Source organism: Gallus gallus, chromosome 18 (assembly GCF_016699485.2).
Source record: "Gallus gallus isolate bGalGal1 chromosome 18, bGalGal1.mat.broiler.GRCg7b, whole genome shotgun sequence".
NCBI classification, from domain to species: domain Eukaryota; kingdom Metazoa; phylum Chordata; class Aves; order Galliformes; family Phasianidae; genus Gallus; species Gallus gallus.
This window is the reverse complement of record NC_052549.1, coordinates 7,573,619-7,595,248: the sequence shown is the minus strand read 5'-3', so window position 1 is coordinate 7,595,248 and position 21,630 is coordinate 7,573,619. Positions and strand designations below refer to the sequence as shown.

At 40.9% G+C, this 21,630-nt stretch overlaps 1 protein-coding gene across 2 annotated transcripts in view; it reads left to right on the top strand.

Annotated features, from left to right (window-relative positions):
* SMURF2 (SMAD specific E3 ubiquitin protein ligase 2) overlaps positions 1 to 21,630 on the top strand; it is a 57,423-nt gene that overhangs the window by 4,803 nt on the left and 30,990 nt on the right. For both annotated transcript variants that reach the window (XM_040649748.2, XM_425380.8), the window contains exons 2-3: positions 19,834 to 19,872; positions 21,346 to 21,454. In XM_040649748.2, the coding sequence (XP_040505682.1) occupies positions 19,834 to 19,872; positions 21,346 to 21,454 (148 nt within the window). The remainder of the gene's footprint in view (positions 1 to 19,833; positions 19,873 to 21,345; positions 21,455 to 21,630) is intronic.

Sequence of the window (21,630 nt, the reverse complement as noted above, 5' to 3'; positions counted from 1 at the left end):
TTGTGGATCACACAGAATACGCAGGATTGTAATAAACAACAGAGCAGTCTCAACAACTTGTTTCAATGGGATCAGTTTATATGACAAAGTTTTATTCATCTGGATATAAAATTTGTGTTCAGGGATATGCAATGGCATACAGTGGCAAGAAAAGCAGAGATCCAAATGGCTTTGGGGAAGGAAATCAGAGTAGGAAAACCACTCAGCACAAGATTCCAATTAAAGGAGTAAAAAGACTCAATATTTGTCTTTGGTTGTAGGATTAGGAAAGCATTGCATAAAAGATGTAGAGAATTCATGTTTGTAGGTAACGTATGGGACATATGTAGGGGACAGACAGGAAGCTTGCAGACAGTCCCTGTGTTTAAGAAATAAATCTGTTGGGGTTGGAAAATAAAATAGAAATTCCTGGGTAGAGAAGCAGTGAGTAATTTTAGAACTGTACTTTTTGGTTGCATTTGAAGTTTCAGCTATAATATAATGTCTGTGCATAGCTGAGTAACTCAATTAGTGGTGACAAATTCTTCTCTATTTTCTTTTTTGTTAATCACTAGAAATCTGACCGGGCCCCGGATGAAGATGTTGTGTCTTTGTGTTCTTAAGGTGAATGGGTTGATTCCTAAAAGGAGACAGCTTTCAGTGTTTTGTTCTGTTTTCTCTCATGGCCTTTGAAGTGTCTCCTTGCTTTGCCGTCTTACTTAAAATGACATCTTGTCACTGGGCTGCATCTTTCTGGCGTGTGTTTGAAGAGGTGGGTGATTTCTGTGGGTGTCTTCCCTCCTGTCATCACAATAATGAGACGACCTGACTTCTGACTTGACTTAATGGCATGAGTGTGTTGGTACGGCAGCTGTTACTGCGTGCTTTATGACATCAAATGTAAACGCTGATGACACGCAATGCCTGAGATCATTTCGGTGACTTCTGAGGGGAAAGTAAAGAGTAATGTCAGTAACATTAAATAATGCATGCAGAAGTAGCTCCTGTGTGTTCCTGCTATCAGCAGAGTGTGTTTCCTCCTTGGGAAAGAGGATCAAAATCTTGTGGGATATTTGATGATAGAATGCTCAAGAAAACAAACTGTTGGCTTTTTCTGGCTACTTAAACTTTAAATGTGCTCAATGAAAGCAAAGATAAGAGTGCTTGTAACTTTAAACAAGTCGTCTTCTGTAGATAACAAAGCTCAGGACTAAATTGCCTAAGCGTTATCGTGTAAGTTTAAGTGGGGAAGCTGACCCAGAATGGAGAATAGACATGAAGATCATAAAAAGGATAAGCCAGGTAAAGCTGGGGTTCAGAGCCATTGACTTTCTGCTGGTGAACTTGGTTTCTCTTGAGTATGAATCCACAGAACAAAATGGTTCTGTTTGGGCCTTCTGAGCCTGCATTTGGAGCGATTCAGTGTCAGTTCTATGTCATGTATTTGTGCTGTGCTCTATTTCAGCATGCTGCAGGTTCTTGGGAATTACTTTTTTCTACTTCAGACTACTTAAGAGATTTATTTTGGTTGTTGCTCAAGCAAATAAAACTAAAAGGGCTGATATCCCCCAAAGTGTGTAGAAGTTGTCCACTCATTCAAAACTCTGAAAGTGAAAGAAAAAGCAGTATTTGAGTTTAAATGGCTGTATCCTGTTGTTAATTTTCTGGAAAGACTCGTGGCTGGTACTTATTTGACACGACTGAGAAGGATTGTTTCCTTGCAGAAAGGGGGAGTTGCTCTGACCGTGGCTTTGGTGGTGTCACTTGCTGCTGTTCAGTGTCTGCTTTCCAAAATGAATTCATTTAAGTTGTTTCGAATATGCAGAGCATGTACAGACTGTAATTTACAGGTCACACTAAAAATACGTTACCAGATTCTGCCATTCCTGCTTAAATTAGCATGTGTGATGCCATGCTGCCACGAGCAGCGAGTGACAGTGCCATGGTACGAGCGTTCCCAGGGTGCGTGTGTCCCTCTGCTCCGTGCTGTGCTGTAGGTGGGGTGGGCTGAGGAACACATCCAAGTTAAACTCAACCTCTTCCTCTTATCCCTGTTCTTCCTTTTAACTGGAGAAGGTGGCTGGGGCTGTGTGTGAGCAGTGACTTCAGGCAGCCAGGTGCTCTCAGAGTGCCAAGTTGCTGGGGGTTACCCTGCCCATGGCAGGAAAAGCTTTTAGACCAGCGACATATGCTCATTTTTGTTCTGCCTTGACCCAGATTTTACTATTACTGATGGAGTTAAATGGAGTCATACCTAATTAGATCTTTTTTATCATACCTGGCTACTTGATTTGGAGTGTGGCATACAGCTAAGTAAATAAATACAACTATAGATACAGTTGTGCTCATATTTACTTGGAGGTGAGAATCTGCATTGGTAACAGAGACACTTCCTAAAAACTTGAGCCACCGTAGTGACTTCTTGTTAGTACAAGAAAAGACCAGACTGCGTGCTTCTGTAACTGCATGTGGTAAAACTGCCACTTTGTGCAAATCACAGGACTTGAAGAGTGTCTGTGGAGTGTACTCAGTAAGTTTGCGGATTCATTTGGGTAAAAGGTAGTGTGTTACATGCGAGGATTTTGTCAGGAACATGTCAACGTACTGAAATGAATCATCTTTTATTCTTGGTGGGGCAAGAAAGCTGAATCTGGGTTAGAGTACCTATAAAAGCCGCTTCTTTTACAGATAAATATGTTGTAAAATGTGTGTTTAAAACAACTGGACAGGTCCAGGTAAAATGCATAGAATTACATTCACGCACAACTGCCTGGGGTTAAAAATTTATAGTGTCAATTATGCCAAACATTTAGGTGTCCTTACGGCAAATAGTTCTTCAGTTCAACTCTTAACAACAAATTTTTGCCTTTTTATTGTTCTGAAGCAATTAATTTTATGCTGTGTGTAAATGTTGCTTTCCAGAAGAGCAGATTTTACCCACTGTTTTCCCCAATGGTTTTATTAAAACAAAGTTTTGTAAGTCTGAGTAGGATACTGTATGCAGGACTACATGGTTAGTAACATTGTGCCTAGGTGTAGTAATATTAAGGTATCCCTTTTTTTTTGTTTAGTGGCTAAATAAGTACTTCTGTCTTAATTTATAAGAGGTGATATCAGACATGGACTAAGAAATGGTGTAAAAATTCAACTGCAGGGGCTGTGGTGGCTGAAGAGACAAAATCAGGGATCTTGGTGAGCAGAACCTTTGGATGCATATATCACACATCTTTGTAAGGAACTCTTGGTCAAGTGCATGTGTGTAGATTGGGGAATGTTGCTGTTGACCTCCATTTAAGGTAATTAATGCTGCTGCACGTGTGTTCTTCAAGAAGCAAAGGCCATCTGTAAATTGAAGATGCTGTGCAATAACTTGGGCTTGCCTTAAAGAGCTGGATATTTGTCCAAAATTAAAGGCTTTAAATGTTTGTGGTGGCAGTAATGCAGGAGTGGCTGTGTTATGATGTCATGTTCCATTGTAGCCCTTCTGTGAGAATCTTTCACATCTCAGATCTCTACTTCAGAACTAGGCCAAAGGATGATTTTAAATGATGTTGGTTTCTGCTTTCTTCTGCAGGAAAGATAGAGAGGGCCTTTTAGGTAAAAGTGGCTTGCAGTCATTTTCAGTCCCTATCAGCACCATGCCTGGCTTGCCATGAAGCAGCTGTGCAGCTCCCCCTCCTTCCTTACGCTGTCTGTTCCCACAGTTCATAATGCTCTCCCACTCCCTGCCTTGGAAGGAGCTGCTGATGGGAGTGTAACATCCCCATAGTCCTGTCAGAGACAGTGCAGTTTTTGGTGCCCCTCCCTTACAGCACGTGGTTATTCTGCCTGGGGAGCTGCTATATGTTCCCATTTATCCATGTCTCACTTGCTTCTGTGGCCAAGAGATCGTGAAGAAATTTCTATTCATTGTTGAGATCTGAATGTGGCATTGTGAATATGTGCCTCAGATTTCTTCATTACAATATTTATCATTTTTCCTGCAAGTTTCTTTCCTCTGGTGTATTGTCCATCCTGTAGAATAAGTCAGCTATTTCCTGTGCATCAGTGTAATGCAACTTAATCTGTGCAGGACCCCTTCAGAAGCCTGATATTTTGAGTAGGTTTGTTGAAATCTAGAAGCACGTTTGAGCAGGTTTTAACAGTGTGGCCCAAGACATCATTGTGACAGAACAGCAGTAAATGGAGAGTTGGCCCTGGGCAGTCGGACCTTGTGAGCATTTGTTCCCTCTGCACTTCAGCAGCATGGTGAGTAGGAGTGCCTGTTCCCATGTACTTTGAACACCGTTTCGTGTGTGAGCATCTTAGATTCTTCTTTGTTGTCAGTGGATTTAGAACTATATTTGAGCCTGTAATACCAAGCTGAAGCTTTTACACCGGCTATAACAGCCAATGAAAACAAATGGAAGCACTGGCTAAGTTATGCTGCCTCTTAACAGATACTTTTCATGCTCAGTGCCTAATTTGGGCAGAATTTATTTGGAGAAGAGTCTGTTAAAGTGATTTCAGGGAGATTAACATTTTATGTCGCACGTCTTGAGTTGTTGGGCAGGACGTTATCAGACAGGGGCCCTGCAACAGGCAGATGTCTCTGAGTCAGCAGAGGAGTGCTGCCGGATTCAGGGACAGCAGGGACAGGAGCTGAGCACACCCAGACTGCTTGTCCTGTTAATGCTCAACTTGGGGGCGTGAAGAAGGGCATTAACCAGAGCACTGAGGGTTCAAAAGTTGGATGAGGGTGGAGAAAAAGGGCGTAAACTGGAACAAGGAACGCCTGGGACAAACGGACGGGGGGTGGAGACTGATTTTGGCAGCATGAGACGTTGGGAATATTTTGATGCCCGGACTCTTAAGGTTGCAGCAGTGAACAAGGCTCAGGCTTGCAGGGGCAGCACTAATTCTCACGTTTCCAAGGTTTTTAGCAAGGTTTTGAGCTTTTAGCTGAAGCAGTTTTTTATAAGCATACTTGATTCCAAGAAATGATGTCTTCATCGCTTCTTTCAATTAATATGTGATAACAAATGGGTTTAATGTTTCCTTAAGTAATCTACATGCCATATATTTGCAAAGGTTTTGGAGTTAAGAGATTTTTGTTTTCTGTACAGAGTGACCTGCTCTTGCTGAATTAGTTGTGTGAAAGATTTGACCTTCTTTAGTTATTTTTCTTCATTTGATATTTAATAAATTTGTATCTACTTCAGTGATGATCATTGTTGTCTTCTCATTTTGCATTTTATGTGATGATATCTTTATAGAAGAGGAGGGCCTCTAGCTTTACATGGCGTGTCACCACCAGATTTGTACAGAAACAGTTTATTGCATTAATTGATCGATAACAAATGCACTGCGCTTTGCTTATACCCAGCGGTCTGTGCTGTGAGGGATGCTGATGTTTAGCAGGCAGCAAAGCAGCAACCACCTACATGCACAAATCTGCAAGAGCACTAAAAGTGTGAAGGAAGAAATCAGAAATGAAATGTAGGGCAGGTGCATCTCCAGCAAGAGAGAGGCATTGACTTTTATTAATTCTTGTAGAGGTGTCCTCAGGAAATGGCTATATATAGACAGAGTGAGGACAGATCTTAAGAATGATGTCAGATGTGGGTTTTCTTAATTAGTTAACTAAAAATAAATGAACTGATAGAATGTGAGACTGCTTGGTTTCACTTTAAGTAAACTTACACTTAACTATGAAGAAGAGCAATTAAAAAAAAGATCCTATTTATGCAGTGTTACTTGCAGATGATTACAGTGCTTCTTTTTTCTTCCAGTTTAACTGGTAAAGCAGTCAAAACAAAATCTGCTCCTATGTAGACATCTTTTCCCAAAAGCTGCTCCTTTTCACACCTCCTTGAGCTCTGGGCAATTATAAAGCTATTAAACACTTTATTTTTTCAGCTGATCCCCTTTTCCCCTGTGGAAGCCCTAACTCCTTCCTAGGGAGCTGTTTAGCAATCCCAGGGATGTTGCTGGCTTGAACTTTGCAGAGCTAGAGGTCGTTCTCAGATACACTGTGTGCATCATCTTTGTGCTGAAATGAATATGGTTCCATAGTGAGACTCTGAGAGCTGAGCTCTGCCTGCTACAGACATGAACTTAAATAGCTAAAGAATAGAGCACAGTTTTATTAGAAGAGTGTTAACAGTATTTCATGGAATTACATTTTTCTAATCAGTTTTTTTTTTTTGTTTTTTTTTTGAACACCTAAGTATTATTTTTTTCTTGAAGGTCATTGTTTCTTCATTGTATGGAGTTGTTTTTTAAACTTCTTAATTAAAGCATTTACAATATAGTTATTTTTGTTATGGTGAACCATTTATTGTTTCAGAAGTGAATGAATCATGTATTCTGGGTTATTTTTTCCTGGCAGATATTTTTCTTTAAAGATTACTCAGGGCTAGCTTAAACTGTGCAGATGAATAATACTTGAAATACAGTATCTGATTCATCATTGCAAAGGCTACAATGAAGAACCTTGTAAAAAAAAAATATATAGAACTTTTTCCTTTTATTTGTACGAACAATATCTTAAAGGAACTCGACACATTTTGCCAGGTGAGCAGCAGCACGTCCTGCCCATCACCAGCAGCTTCTTTGCTTGCCCCAAGCGTAACCACAGAAGTGTACTTTTCACCTATAGGTTTGCTAAATCACTGTCAACTGCTCTGAATTGGCTTTTTCCTGCACCCACGAATCCCTTGTGCTCCACCACCCTTTATTTTAGGAACTTCCTATAACTCTTTTTGTTCATACCATGTGGTGGAAAAGTTGTCTGTGCTCGTTGGTGTATGTATATTCCAAAAACGATGCTACTGGTAGTATGTATGGGTTGCTGTTGTGGAGTATGTGTACTTAATTTTTCATATTTATTTTACTATTTTAATTTTCGTTTCCTGTCTGAAATCTGTCAGTTCTGGTTTGCACGTTATAGGGATATTTTCTTGAAGAAAAACATCAGTGGAGGTCCTCAGCTGGTCTACAAATAAGCAGATTTGGTGTAGTTTAGTTCTGGCAGCTAATAGAGCAGAAGCCATCCGAAGGGCAGTATGGAACCTGCTGGTAGGACACAGCCATTCAGAGCAGTCCCGAGGGAGAGCTCAGGTGCAGCGCCTCGGATCAGCAGGAATTCATGGAGCCAGATCTGAATGCTGGAAATGAGTAAGCAGTTCCATGACCCTCTCAAAATGAAAAAAAAAAAAAAAAAAAAAAAAAAAAAAAAAAAAAAAAAAGAGGAATGTAAATACTTTTTTTTTTCCCCTTTGGGTGGGGTAGAATAGATGCGTTCTTGTGTTTTTGTTGATGATACTGAGTTTTATAATATTTGGAAGAGTAGAAGTATCAAAATAGCATCTTACGTGGGCATTAGGTGAACTCTTAAGCCTTTTAAAGTGCAGCAGGATTTCTGAGCACCTAAAAGGAGTGACTCCACTTGTTGCATCTGCATAACTGATGTGTGTAATGTAGAATGCAAAGACAAATTCTGGTAGATTTTGTTTAGGATTAGAAGGGTAATACACAAATTGTTCTTTCCTGTATTTCCCACACTCCGTGTAGGCAGGTTGTTTTGGTTGTTGGGCTTTTTTCTTTTGAAAACAGAACATATTTTTCTGTAGCCCCTACCCTGCCCTTTTAAGCTGCTGTCCAGACAAATATTTATAAACAGAAAGTAATGCAGTTTTCTTCTGCATGCACAAAGCCCTTGGGAAAATGAAATGTTTTAGTGTGTGTGAGGCGTTTAATACTTCGTTCTGCTCAGATTTATCTTTTGAAGAGATGTGGAAGTCTGCCTAAAAAGCTTGAATACATTCCCTGTGAGTTTATATTACCTTCATTTAAACTGGTCAGACTTCTGCTGCTGAGACTCACGAATTCATGGCCAGAATGACCAGAACAGCAAATACTACTTAAAAGAAGTAGTAGTTACTGGATGAACTGGTTTGAGCCCAGCTGCTGTGGATAAATTGATTTTGCTGTTGCTTTAAATCTACGTGTTGGTATTTTGGCAGAGTAAGAAAAACAAGGATATTAGAAAGTAATTTACTGCAGTGGGATTAGTAAAGAGTGTTCTGTTTCTGTGATTGGGGCAGAACAGGATGGTTTAGATGTGTCTGATAAACAGGACGAGGTCTAGTCTGACAGCTGGCAACAATAGTTTTTGCTCAAAGTCAGGTGTACTAAATTAGCAAATCTATTACAAGGATACAGGAGAAATCTCACAGAAGACAGCCTTGTAGGCAGAAGTGTTGCCAAATGGGAAATGATTCATCGTCTCTGAATGGGATGAGCACTGAGCAGAAGCAGTTTAAACCTCAGACTGCTTTGGCTCATAAACCACCAAATATGCGATTAACACTTTATCTTCTCCAATCCTGTGTTTTTTATTGTCTCCTGAGCAGCAATCTATATTTAGGATCAAACCACTAGGATCACTGTTGGTTCTAATTTCTCTTTTGTAAGTTGGAGTGTACGTGGGTACGTTTTGATTTTTAACCGACTCATAAGCTGTTTTCATGCATCCTAGATGTACTCCATTCTTATGACCCTTCAGCAGTATTTCTTCCTAGTGAGGACTGTTATGCATCTGGAATGCAAGTATGACGTGAGGGATGCTGGCAGAGCTTGGTAAACCTTAGAGTAGTGGATTTTTGCTCTTAATATTTAGTGAAAAAAAATGATTAACTGGAGATGTAGTTCAACGTAGTGTGTGAGTCCCAGGGCAGCCATTGCATTTCAATTTTTAATACTTGAAAATCTTGTATCTCCATAATACTGACAATGCCGTTACTATTCTACATCACATGAAGAATAGTGCAGGTCTGTCAGATGTTCAGGACAGGAAATAGTCTTTGGTTGTATCAGCTATAAGATCTGTAGATGACAGAGAAACTAAAAGAATTACATCATTTGAAGGTGTTTATTATTGAATAACTGAGATGTAAGAAGACAGTTGTGAGAGGAAAAATGACTTTGCTTGGTAAGTTACTGTATTGTTTAGAAAATATTTATATATTTCTCAGGTCCAGGACAGCACTCTGTTAGCTGCTGAGATATCCAAGGAGCAATGTGCCCAGGAGATGAATGTAAGGACTCCTCTGGAAAACTGGGCTTGTCATCCTTGGCTCCTCCCTTACGTGTGCAGCCTTATAAGAAATGGTACAAATCAGGAGGCGTGATGGTTAGTAGGATGCTTCATGAGCACAACTGCAAGAGGCAGAGGGTTCCTGGAATGAAAAGCACCAGAGCAAATGAGGGCTTTCCACTTCTGTACCCCTTCAAAATGCCCTTTGTGTTCACTCAGACTTTCTGAATCTCATAATTGGTGTTTGAGGTCAACAGAAATACTTGCATGCTCATTATGTTTCAAAGTCATTCTGTCTTTGCAGATGCCTGGTAATGAAATATGCTTCTGCTTCTTGGAATTATCTGTCTGGGTTTCTGTTCATTTGCTGAACTGCTCGGAGTGTTGCTTCACGTTGTTAAACTTTCTGTATCACTGCTTTTTACTTCTTCCTTTTTTGGTCTCACCTGCTTGCTGCTATTTTTCCTACCCTTTGCTCTACTGCTTAATATCTTCTGCCATATGCTCCCTACTAAATATATATATGTATATATATATTTGGCAGGATAGGGCTGGACTGGGGTACCCGAGATCTTTAATGAGGTGTGTGATTGTGACCTTGCTTTTCTTTGTGTGTTTTCTGTGAGTTGTTGATGTTTTCCCCACTACGTTTGGTATTAGATTTCTGTAGGTAGAGATGCAAGTAATCAGAGACATAAGCTTGATAATCAGGTAAAGATGTATATACTCCACAGATCTTTCTGCTGACCCTATTCTTTTGTGTAGGCCCTTAATATATATGTAAGGCAAGATTAGGCTTCCAAGTGAACTGAGCTGTCAAGCTGAAGAGAGGGGCAGTTCCCAGAGCTGAAGGTACTCCACTGCAAACACTTCTTCCTAGAAAAGTACATACAGAGAACTCACACATAAATGTTTCAACTGCCTTAAAGGAGGAGGCAGGATTCCCACTTTGTCAGGGAGACAGATCACAGTCCATGTCTGAAGTTGTGGATGCTGCTGGTACTGAAGGAAGATGTATGTAAAGAGTACATCAGTCATCTGTATTCCCCCAGTACAGTATAGTTTCAGTACATCAGGTTGTAGTGAAACCAAGTTATGCATTGAAATTTGTGAAATACCCAGATGTGTCCTCAATTAGTGGTTTTTTTCACCAGTGATAGTGCTGAGATCCCGATCTTTGTGAACTTTTTATGTTGCTTTATTTTCCAAGGGATTATTTAAAAATTCACTCAAATATTTCAAGTTTCTGAAATGCCAGGACGTTTTTTTTTCCCCTAAAGAAAGATGCTGCCTTAGCTGTTGTCGTGTTTAGGACTTGTTTCTTATAAAGTAGCTGACAATCCTTTTATTGGTACTGACTGAGTCAGTACAGCATTTTGCTGAAGAGCGGCTGGAGAGTTACTGTGAGCATGAAGGGTAAATAACGTGCGTGCTTTGGGGCTGGCTTTTGTTTTTTCTTCCTTTGCCTCTTCCCAGGAAAGCCCCGGCTGCAGCAGCGTCCACCAGGGCCGTGTTTGTAGCAGCGAGAATTTTGAGACTTCCTGTTTAAATCAAGTGTGTGACTGTGCTGACACACCGAGTGGTCCTGAAGTCTGAAAAGCTTCTGGTGCCTGCAGCTCCTGCTAGCCGGGAGCCGGGGTTAGCTGCAGGTGCCTCCTGTCTGAAGGCCCTTTTAAAATTCAGGGCATTTTTGTCTGGTTGGTAATTAGATCATGAATTTCTTTTGTTGTTGCCTCCGCTATAGCTCATTCAGAGGGTGGAGAGTTTCACTGCAGTGAGACAAATCCGAGGGCTCTGCTTCTTATTAGCGTGGTTTTTTCCCCCCCAGCACATTTCCATAGGTACGTGGAATAGATCAGAACAGAGCTATGATTTGTTTCCTCTGTTAGCTTTTTTCCCCACTCCTGTTCTTATCAAAGGAGGCTGGGAAATTTGTGGCTAAATTTCCACGTTAAGTTTCTTTATCATCCTCAGAGGAAGGATCCCACGTGTGCCAAGTATTTGGGGGCATGCAACCTGATAATTTGGGACTAATGACTGCAGTCTGCCCTGGGCCTTGCTTAAAAACTAACTGCTGGGATTTCTAACAAGGTTTTAAGGATTGAGGTAAGAATTCAGCATCGTGATTCTTAACAGACTGAGGTAAAATATCCCCTTTTGCTGAGATCTTAAATACTGTTTTATTTCTGCATTTCTAGGATAATAGAATTAATGCTCATAAAAGAGTACACTTCTCTCACATTTGAATATAATAACCACATCTGCAGGACTGCTTAATCTTGGTGACATTGTTGTGGTTTATTTTTGAGGAATTATGCTTTTGATACTGCAGGAAGGTGAATTGCATTTGATTGTAATTGAAAAGATCATGCAGTGAAGCTGGTGGGCACACTGGTTTGTAAGGAGTTTCTTTCCCACCCTGTGTGTATTGGTGCACGATTTCATGCAGTCTACAGATGTGAGAAACAAAAGGGATGACTTCTGAAGCTCATCACTGACTGCTGACAGCTTTTGGTTTTTTTCCGCAAGTATTTAACAGTTTCTGATTTCAAGCTGTAGGCTTTTGTGCCCAGTAATGAACCGGCACAGTATTTAGTGCTTGTAAGTGGTACGTTTAGGATGACTTCTTGATCCAATAGTGTTGTTTCAAATTGTGAAAAATGGGCGAGATGTGAGGATTAGGTCATTTTTTGTAGTAGGGTGGAGAAGTTATGAGGAATTCCTAGTGTATGAAAGTTATGTGTTAGAAACATCCTGGCTGGTCTGAGAGGCTCCGTGCACACTAAACCAGGAAATGCAGATATTCGCAATGGCCTTTGTTTTCTTAAAGTTTCCCACGTGTTTCTTCTGCTTGGGGCTGTGATTGAAGTCCTGTCTTCCACATCTCCCTGATGGGGGTGGTGTAGTACTGTATCATTCAGATTAATTTGCCTATTTGGTATATAGCTTTTATATATATATATGTAAGTATGTATATATATGTATGTGTATATATATATGTGTATGTATCTTCAGGTTTTGCCTCTACATATTCAGCTCTGCTGGTTTAAACGTGAACCTCTGCAGAAGACTTGTAAGCCTTCTGGTGACACTGACAGTGCTTGGGGAGGACTGCCACCTTCACAGCAGAAGTGGCAGCATCATTTCTTTCCTTCACCTCCTGACGGGCGTATCAAATAAACTGGACGCATGGAGAGGCTTAATGATGTGCGTGGCAGTCAGCCCATGGCTGAATGAGGCTAGGAAATGTGAATGCATTGCTTGCTGGAAGGAAGAATGCGATGGTGTCGGGTTTTTTTGTGTTTTGTTTTACTTTTGGCTTAGAGTGGAGTAGGGGAGGAGAAGTGGAAAAGGAAGCCTTTTGTTTACAGTAAAACAATACTGTGAAGTAGACATCGTGATGTTAAAACAGGAGTCTAAACATGGCAAATCCCGGCAGGCTCCATGTGGCCGCAGCCAGGCAGGCACGGGCTGCCCAGCCCTCGTCCTGCTGCTGCTCCCCCTGCGGGAAGTTACAGCAGCGTTTGGTTACTGCACGAGGTGAATGATTTATTGTCCTGTTTCTATTCCGTGATACAGTATGTATTTATGATCGTTTCTTCCGTGATAAATGCATGGCGTTTGTCATCCTGATCTTCAATCTCCATGAGTTGCATTCAAGTAAGATGTGGCTCAGGAATTCTAAAGTGAGTTAAATGCAGCCTTCTGCTGTGGGCAGAATTTCATACAGTGAATCTGCTGCAAAGAGAAGTGTTGCTGTTTGTTTCTGTCACATTTTGCACTAGTTTAAATTGTATCATTCAGGGCTTTTGTTTTCACATCTCAGCAATCCATGTTGCCGTGTGGTGTTTGAATGTAGATTATGGTGCTTCTGTTTGTTCAGTCCCAAAGGAATAATTGCAGTTTGTTGAGACAGAATTCAGAGTGACAGTGCTCATAAGCAGGTGCCTGTGATCCTCTGAAATGGGTTTCGTTTTACATGCAGCGTATCAAGGGTTTAGCATCTGGCTTATGTTGAATTTGAACTTGCAGGAATGCATTTATGGGACAATTCAGAATTCTAACAGTTATTAAAGGAAGTGATTGTTACAAGAGCTTTTTCTATGCTCGGAATACCCTATTATGTATTTTGAAAGTGTATTTAAAAGCTGCGTACCTTGTGTTTGGATATCAGCCTAACAGTAATGGATTAATGTCACTTAGAACTACTGCTGGATGTTTGTCAACCTGATTTATCAGTATCTTAATACCACTTCACAAAGTGTTGGTAGTTCTGAACTGTTCCAACGTGTGTTCCAAGTAAGAAAAGGCAACTGGAATAGGGACATGATTCTAAATTTAGGTTTATAATTCTGAAAGGGAATTGTGAAATAGTTTTCTGCCAGTAGGAGCTGTGTGCGTGTTGTGAGCGTACAGGGAGATGTCAGCTCCAGACAGTTGTGCCTGTTAAGAAGCTGCCAGCCCTTCCAACTTGTCCTGGGGCAGAAGGGAGCATGGTATGCATTTCCTAATTCAGGGCAGAAAAGACATGCAGATGAAACAGTTAGTGATGGTGATTCCAGGCCTACCTGGCTGCTTCAGCTTCAGGAAGAAGCGGTGCTCGTCTGCTCCTCCAGAGTTCACACCTGGTTTAATGGAAATGGCCACCGGTTTGTCGCCCAGCCCGGGGGGAGGTGGGCATCCCTCTGCTTGTTGTTTGAGACCTCTGTCTCAGCACGTGCTGCCTCTGGCCAGCATCTGAGCTTATTCGTGTTTTGTGCTGATTCTTCTTTAGTGCTCAATGGGTTATCCTGAATTCCTGCTGTATTCCGAGACTCCAAAAGAGAAGATGTTACCACGTAGAGGCAGAGCACTCTTAAAGCAGTTGTGTGCATGCTTGCAAGAGAGGTGCTTTGCTCAGTGCTTTGATTCTGTGCTTCTGTGTGCTTCGAGAAATAAAAAATAACATTCAGTCTGAGTTTTTAAGATTGTCTCTCTGAAAATATGGAGATGATAGGTACTTATTTTGATATCCTAATGGCAAAATATGCTTCCTTCATATATATATATATCTGTATTTAATAAATGTCTGAAACTGCACAGCAGAGTCAGAAGTAAAACTATCAGTCTGCATAAAAATGAAAATCTGGGTTTTAGATCTGCAAAAGTCACTGGTGTGGAGCGTGTTTTTACAGCACAACTGCAGGTTACTGTCAGAATTGTAGTCCAGCCTCTCCTCGCCTCCTCTGCCACTTCCTTGCATTAAGCTCCACTGGTGGTGTGGCTGCAGGGTAAGTCAGTGCAGCTCTTGGAGCCAGTGGAAAACAAATCCATCTCCCCAGAAGGTTAGCTTTCTGCTAAGCCAGTTCAGCTTCCTGATCTACCTTGCATCCATAGGCTTGCTAGACCTGATTTGAGAGAGGAACAGCTGCAGCCTTCTTGATTGCTAGGTGCAACCTGAAACCTTCCAGCTCGTGTTGATTAGTGATCAGGGTTGGAATAATAGTCATAATAGTCAGCTGCTGCATTTTAGGCATTTCATGCTTCGATACCTTCTGAACTCAGAACTCCTATGCACCTGTAAAATGTTTGTTTGCTAGGTTTACTTACATTTGTGTGTCCCTTCTTGATGATAATCAATTGTAATCTTAAAATGCACAAATTTTATTAACTTGAAAGGAAATTCTTACCTTCTGATCGTGGCCATTTAGTTTGTTCATCTGCAGGAAAAAAAAATTCAAAGGGAATGAAAACTGAAAGGAAATGAAACTTAAAAAAAAAAAAATCCCCAGAGATTAATTGTAAAATAAAATTTAATGTGAGTCGTTGGGATAAACAATTTCATTTTAAAACCTTAACTGAGCAAGCAATTACCTCAATAGCTGTAGTTACAAATCTGTATGGCATTATTTACAACTCTCTTTGTATTGAAGACCTCCTGTTTTTTATCTTCCCATGTGGGAATTTAGGCAGATCCAAGGAGGGAGTGCAAGCAGGAAAATAAAAGTTGCTCAGCAGCGCGCCAGCAATGGCTGCAAACAGTAGGAATTTGTTTGAAATGTTTAAGTATTGAGCTATGCTGCTGGAACCTGTGCACGGTGTATGGTGTGCCCCTCTCAAATGTTTTTCTAAGAAAACAACATTGCAAAGTTTTATGCAATCTGAGGAAAAATGTAATGTCAGAACACCCCACTGCTTTCTGTGTCTCAGGGACAGCAATGTGAAAGCCAGGAGGGGTGTGCGTGGTGGTGTGTCCCTCCCTCTCCCTCCCCCCAGAGCAGGCTCATTCCAATCAGCAGTGTAATTGGAATGCAACCACAGTCTGGAGGAGGAAGGGGAATTTTTGGCAAGAAGAGACAGAGCAGTTGGGAGCTTTATTCAGATTAAAGCATAGACGACCATTCATTATCAGTACAACACGCATTAGCAACAGCATAGCATTGTGTTTCTACAGCTGGGACTTATTTTAGTGATTGTGTTGCGCTGCGTATTACATGCAAACAACTGGGATCTGATCACAAAAAGCACTACTAATGGATTTCATTAAAAGATGGTGTTTCTGTAGGGGGAGGAAAGACTTGTCTTCAAAACGAACTATTGTGGTACAAATTGATAGGCAGCCTGTCTTTCTCCCCACTATCCCACGTGTTCCGTATGTTCTGGAATAAGCTCTTTTTCTGGGAGAAAAGCCCTGGGGTTAAAAAGCAAACAAAAAAACACCCGGAAATTATAGTGCTAAAACTTGAACTCAGGAGAGGGCTGAATTAGGTCCGTGATGGTGGTGACACTGAAGAGCCAGAACATCACTAAACACAGCCTTAGCTCTGGACCTCCTCCTTTTCATCACTGCTGAGCCTGGGCTGCCCACTGGCACAGCAGTGCTTGCCTAGCAGTGCCTGATGGGAGGTGGGCATTGTTCTCTTTCTCAGTCACATACTGAATGCTAAATGCATTGATCGTGTGTTTCCTTCTGTTTGTGTGCTCGCTTCCATGGGCATTCATGATTACTTCTTATTTTCTTACCTTTCTTCTTGTATCTTCCTTCCAAAATATCAATCTCTCCAGTAAATTACAGTAAATTTAAAATTACTCATTAGGATAGCTTAAGAATTAATATAATTGTGATGTGCTTTAAAATTCCGTTATCTCTGTTGTCCATAGCATATGTAGAATGAGATCATAAGGCACGATAAAAAGGTATGCACTGAACATACAGTGTGTAAAACTGATGTGCATGTTTCTCTTGGCACGTGAATGTTGTTCCTTCGTATTGGGATAGGGGTGTTCTCTTTTCTGTAGACTTCCTAGGAAGTCTGTAATAAATACAACATAGGTATCCACTGACTCACCCATATTTTGCAATGAATGCTTTATCTGCTTGTGTGTACTCGAAGCCATGAATCTCTTTTGATGATGCACTGCTGGTACAGTGCTCCTCCTTCCTTGTCAAACCAACGCTGATAGATATGGGCGCTGGTTTGGATCCTAGTTTCCAAAAAAGTTCAGTGCAAGTTTAAATAGCTTAGTGCTTTTTTCTGCTTACGAATAATTTTAATAAGAACGTTACTTGTACCTGATAGTTCTAAAACAAATAACGTCCTTCTGTGGCCATGTGTGCCTGTAGAGGGTCTGTTAATGGTGCAGCTGCGTAGATCTGGTAATGATGTGCGTTTCATTCATTGCATGGAGCTCAAATCAGCATTTGCACTTGGCTCTTTGAGGAATAAAGTGACCTTTCTTTGGTTCTTTCTGTTTTTGTAATCCTTGGCTGAAATGTAGCATAGGATAGAGGTCTTAAAGATAAGCAAGCCCTGTGAGTTTCATGAGAATTGCTGAGACCTGTCGCAGTGACCTGAACTGAGAGGAAAAAGCTGCATCAAGAGATGAGGCATTGGGAGGCCTCTGCAGAGCCTGCGTGGGAGAGCGTCCATGTGAGTGCCCCACCACGGGGAAAAGCTTCAGCTGCAGCTTTCAACAACAGTAAAACATAAATCCATAGGAAACCGAACTTCCTTCGTTTTCATTCTCAAGGAGCTATTAATCAGTTGGTTATCAGAATATTCAGAATAGGTCTAATGCAGTGTTGAAACGGTTAGAAAAACGGAGCATAAACCACAGTATGTTTCCCATCAGTGGGAAAACTTGTGCAGAAGTGCTGAGACAGATTGGAACTCAGCACATGGAAGAAGATTGTTTCCTTTAGAACTGAGCTGATGCTGCTGGGATTTAAGCTTTGTTGTGTAGAAATACCTGGCAGAAAGGGTGTACCTAAGCGACAGTTTGTCAGTGCGTGTCCTGTTTGTTAACCTGACAAAGTCAGAATGAAGTCTGATTAGTCAGAATCAGTGCGGTTACTAGAAGGAGAAAACCTGGGCCATAGTATGAGTTTGTTCGCTAATGGCTAATTGTTGGGGAAGCAGTTGTTAGTTTGTACATTGTGCAACGTGAGGCGCTGGTTAAATTGCACTGACAGAATTGATTAATATTTTGAAAGCAAGTTTTCATAATCAATTAACCTTCTGATTTCTTTCTGAAAAGACTCATCAGACCTCTTTTCTTTGGAGTCTGCCCGCTGTGCTGTAGATGAATTTTGCCTGAACTGTCATTTAAAATCTTGGGCTTCACTTGACAGTTCCCATTTTTTGCAGTGGATGAAATTGTGCAAGTAGTAGTTTTCTGATACATTCAGGAAAGTGACCATCTAGAAAAGCATCTGCTTTATATGAAGATTTTTACACCACTAGATGAAAGACGCCTTGGGTGAGTGGTGTATGTGGACAGCTGTCAGGCTGAGGATGTTCCTGTTTTAATAAAATCTTAAGGAATTTAAGGCAGATGGCATTTTTCTAAGTTTCTCTTATTATCTATTTCTTTCAATGTCTTTTAAGTTATCAGTTGCATATAAATGGAGCAGTGGTTAAATTGCTGGGCATCTGGAGGCCTGTGGGTTTTACTACATCATCCTGCAGACTGTATTTGATTGTTTCGTGGAGCAGACTGGTGTTACAGACTTCTTGTTACACACGTTGAACTCCAGGTATCAGCAGTACCTGTTGTAACGTGTTTGGCACGTTATTAGTATGGTACCATTTGTTGACTGTTTATAGTGTGACTTATTGGGTGAAAATCCCTTAAATACAGTAATGTTTTAGGAGGCCCATTATGTCTTTCAGCTGAAAAACTATTTCTTGACCCTTTTCATCTTTAGAAGGAACAACTGATAGCAACCTGGCACCAGTCCTTTTATTTCAGATTAACAGTACTGTTGTTAGCATCCTGTCACATTAAGCTAATTTGCTGAAACTTTCCTGGGAACTAACCTATGCCTTTCCTATAGTGTATGTCAATGCACAGGAGATGGTTTTATGACTACCTGCAGTCATTAATGAATATCCCCTTCTGTTTTATGGAACACAGACATTTGTTAGACCTGAGCAGAGTTTTTTAGTGAGGCTTTACAGTGCCAAATTCCTTCAGAAAGTGCTTTCACTAAATCAGTATCTCTATGATCATGGCCACATAAAAACTGGGAAAGCATTCATTCCATTGATATAAAATAGTATGTAATTTGGACTGTGCTAGCATACAAAGCCACTTAGGATGGTGCTTCTCTGCCCCACCGTGGAAGTCTCCGTGACAGTGCTGATGAGCGGCCGTCACTTGGCTGCTGTTTGCTCAGATACCGTGAGAGAATGTGGAGGATCTGTGGGGACATTCTGTAGGGAAAGCCTGAAATGCTTGGGGTTGGTGGCTGTGGGTACACTGACGGTGCTCCTTTCTCTCTTGCATTTCCTGGTAGTGACAAATATTGGAGGTCTCATTAAAAGAAATACGTCAAAAGGAATCCTATACTGAGGAGTCTTCAACAGCATTGATTCCAACCACATACTTCCATGTTTTCTTTTTTCTGTTGACTGTGGGGATTCATGCTTTCACTCAGTACTCCGGAATCTTTCTTTGTTACCCATTAAATGTTTTAGTGTTTTGCAGGGGAATCTAATAGTTCCTGCTTGCTAAACCTGCCACAATGAATAAGTGTGTGTAGTTGAATAGCAGTGCGATTTGTGAGAAGTCTTTCGTGTATACTTTGGCATTGTTATATGAAAGTTGTCTCTTTTTATATATGAATTTTTTTCACCTCCATTTTTATATACTCCATTCTTGCTTTCCCCTTGGTATTTTTGGCAGACAAGTGCAGATGTTCCTTTTTACATAATCAAAAAAGCCCCCCAGAATGTTCAGCTTCTACAATAATGCATATTTTTGGAGCTATAGAAACTCTAGTGTTAGAATTCAGTCTGCTCCACGCTGATGTTTTTTCAGGTAAAAAAAGATAAGAAAAAAGCCAAGACCACCTCGTGCACTCTTGTGTGGTCAGAAGGCTGTGAGCGTTCTGTAGAGCTCGTGTGTGAAACTCCACTCATTCTGCTGGCAGAGTTGTTCGTGCCGCCGTGTGCTGAGCTCATTAGAAGTGATCTGGTTCACTCAATAGGTAAAGGTAGGAACAGCTCCAGTTGGCACCAGGGAGAAAAATGCATGCGAGGCTGCTGCCGGAGGAAAGCACGGCTGTATGGCTTCCCTGCAATCTACCGACAGGTGAACTGCCAAAAGATGACACTTCTGGCTCAGCTTTCTGGAATTATTTTACATGATAATAGAAATGGTGTAGGAGCACAAATCGTTTATGTTCATTCCTGTTGTTCTGAGCAGGATTTTCTGGAATGCTGGGCAAATAAATTAACGCTGTTGGTATTAATAACCGGAAAGTTAATTTTATATTTCTTGTTTTTCTACAGTACTGTGTGCAAAGAACTTGGTGAAAAAGGACTTTTTCCGTAAGTAGCTGTTCAAGTTTTAAACATTTATAGTTGGGATAAATATTGTGCAAGTTCTGTAAATCCCCATTTGCATGTGATTGCTGTATTTTGGTGGTTGTGTTAAGGGGTCTTTAACGTTTTTGCTCCATTTCATTTCAGGGCTCCTGATTACTTTTTTTTCTTGGATGGCAGCACATTCATAATAGTAATTCAACCCAAATACATTAACGCTTTCCTTGTCCCCTTCTGTCTGTTTCTTATGGGATTGGAAAACAAATTTGCTCTCTCAAGCAAATGATGATTTTCAGCATGTACTTGAAATGTTTTTAATATATGTCTGCTGGACAAAAAGTTCTTATAAGTGCCTCTCAATTATTAATTGTGTCATAATACTTACGTACTCTGAAATTATATTTTAATTAATAAGGAGGATGAAGAAGGCAGACTGGAATGTTATTGGCTCTGTGGGCATGCACGCACACATCACCTGCCTGCTTGTTGGGGGTAGGAAGAATTCAAAAGATCAGACCTGAGCTTTGAAAAGAACAGTTCCATTCTGCAGCTAAGCCAGTCGGCAGCATGAATCCCAGCAGGCCCCTCCCTGTCCGCCTGCATTGCCTTTATCCCCATCTGCCATGTCTGGCACCAGCCCTGGGCCACTGGTGCCAGACTGGCTCTGTCTGAGTCACCTGAGGAAGCAACGCTGGTGCAAACCTTACACTACAGAAAAAGCAAATAATGTTTCACCACTGCAATTCCTGCAGCTGAGTCACTGGGCATCATGCAGATTAGTGTGAGGGAAAAACGGTGTTAGTGGTGGGACCATCCCTTCTGGGGTCAGTTAATAGCTCAGGACAGCAGTTGCAGTAGAGCTAATTGTAGGCTGCTCTGGCCTTGCTTCTTTCCCACCCTCAGCTGTGTAGTCCAGTACTGTTTTTGCACAGAGTTTTGTTAGCAGCTGAACCTGTGCTGAGTATTTCTGAGGTACTGAGATAGGAGAAAAAGCAGCAGGAAAAGAGCAGAAAAACAAAGATAACCTCAAAAGCAGGTATAATCTGCTATAGATGATTTCCTTTAATACAAATGTCAACTAAAATGCTGATTACAATTGGCCTTTAAAATAGGAAGACTGCAGCTCTGTTTTCCCTATTTTTTGCTGAATGTTTCATATACCAAAAACTCATTCAATCCTGAGTTAAGGAGACTAAGGTGTTCAGAGGCTTCACAGAAAGACTCCCTCCATGCCCCCTCTCCCCCCCAAGTGTTTAATAGTGATAGAGACTGAGGAAAAAGTTGTATGGAATAACTTACAAACCTAGCCATTTCCAGTTCTTAATACACCATACAATTCTTTTTTAACATAGTCAAGAAATATGACTTACTTTCTAATTTGCAGATGGCTTTTATTAATGTATGTATGTTAAAAAAATCCGATGATTTAGGATTCTGAAGCATCTTGATCCATTTGCTAATGTTTTTTCTTTCTCTTAGGACTTCCTGATCCATTTGCTAAGGTTGTGGTGGACGGATCTGGCCAATGCCATTCTACAGATACTGTGAAGAATACACTTGATCCAAAATGGAATCAGCATTATGACCTGTAGGTGGTAACAGTGATAACCAAAGGTTTGAAGTGCAGTCCTCTAAAGTACACAGAAATTGTCTGATGTTCATAATACTGCCCTACTAACAGCCTGGCAAATATCCCAGAGTTTATTAGTTTGGGTGAAAAATACATCTGTCAAAATCACATTCTCATTTCCCTCAAAACCTAAA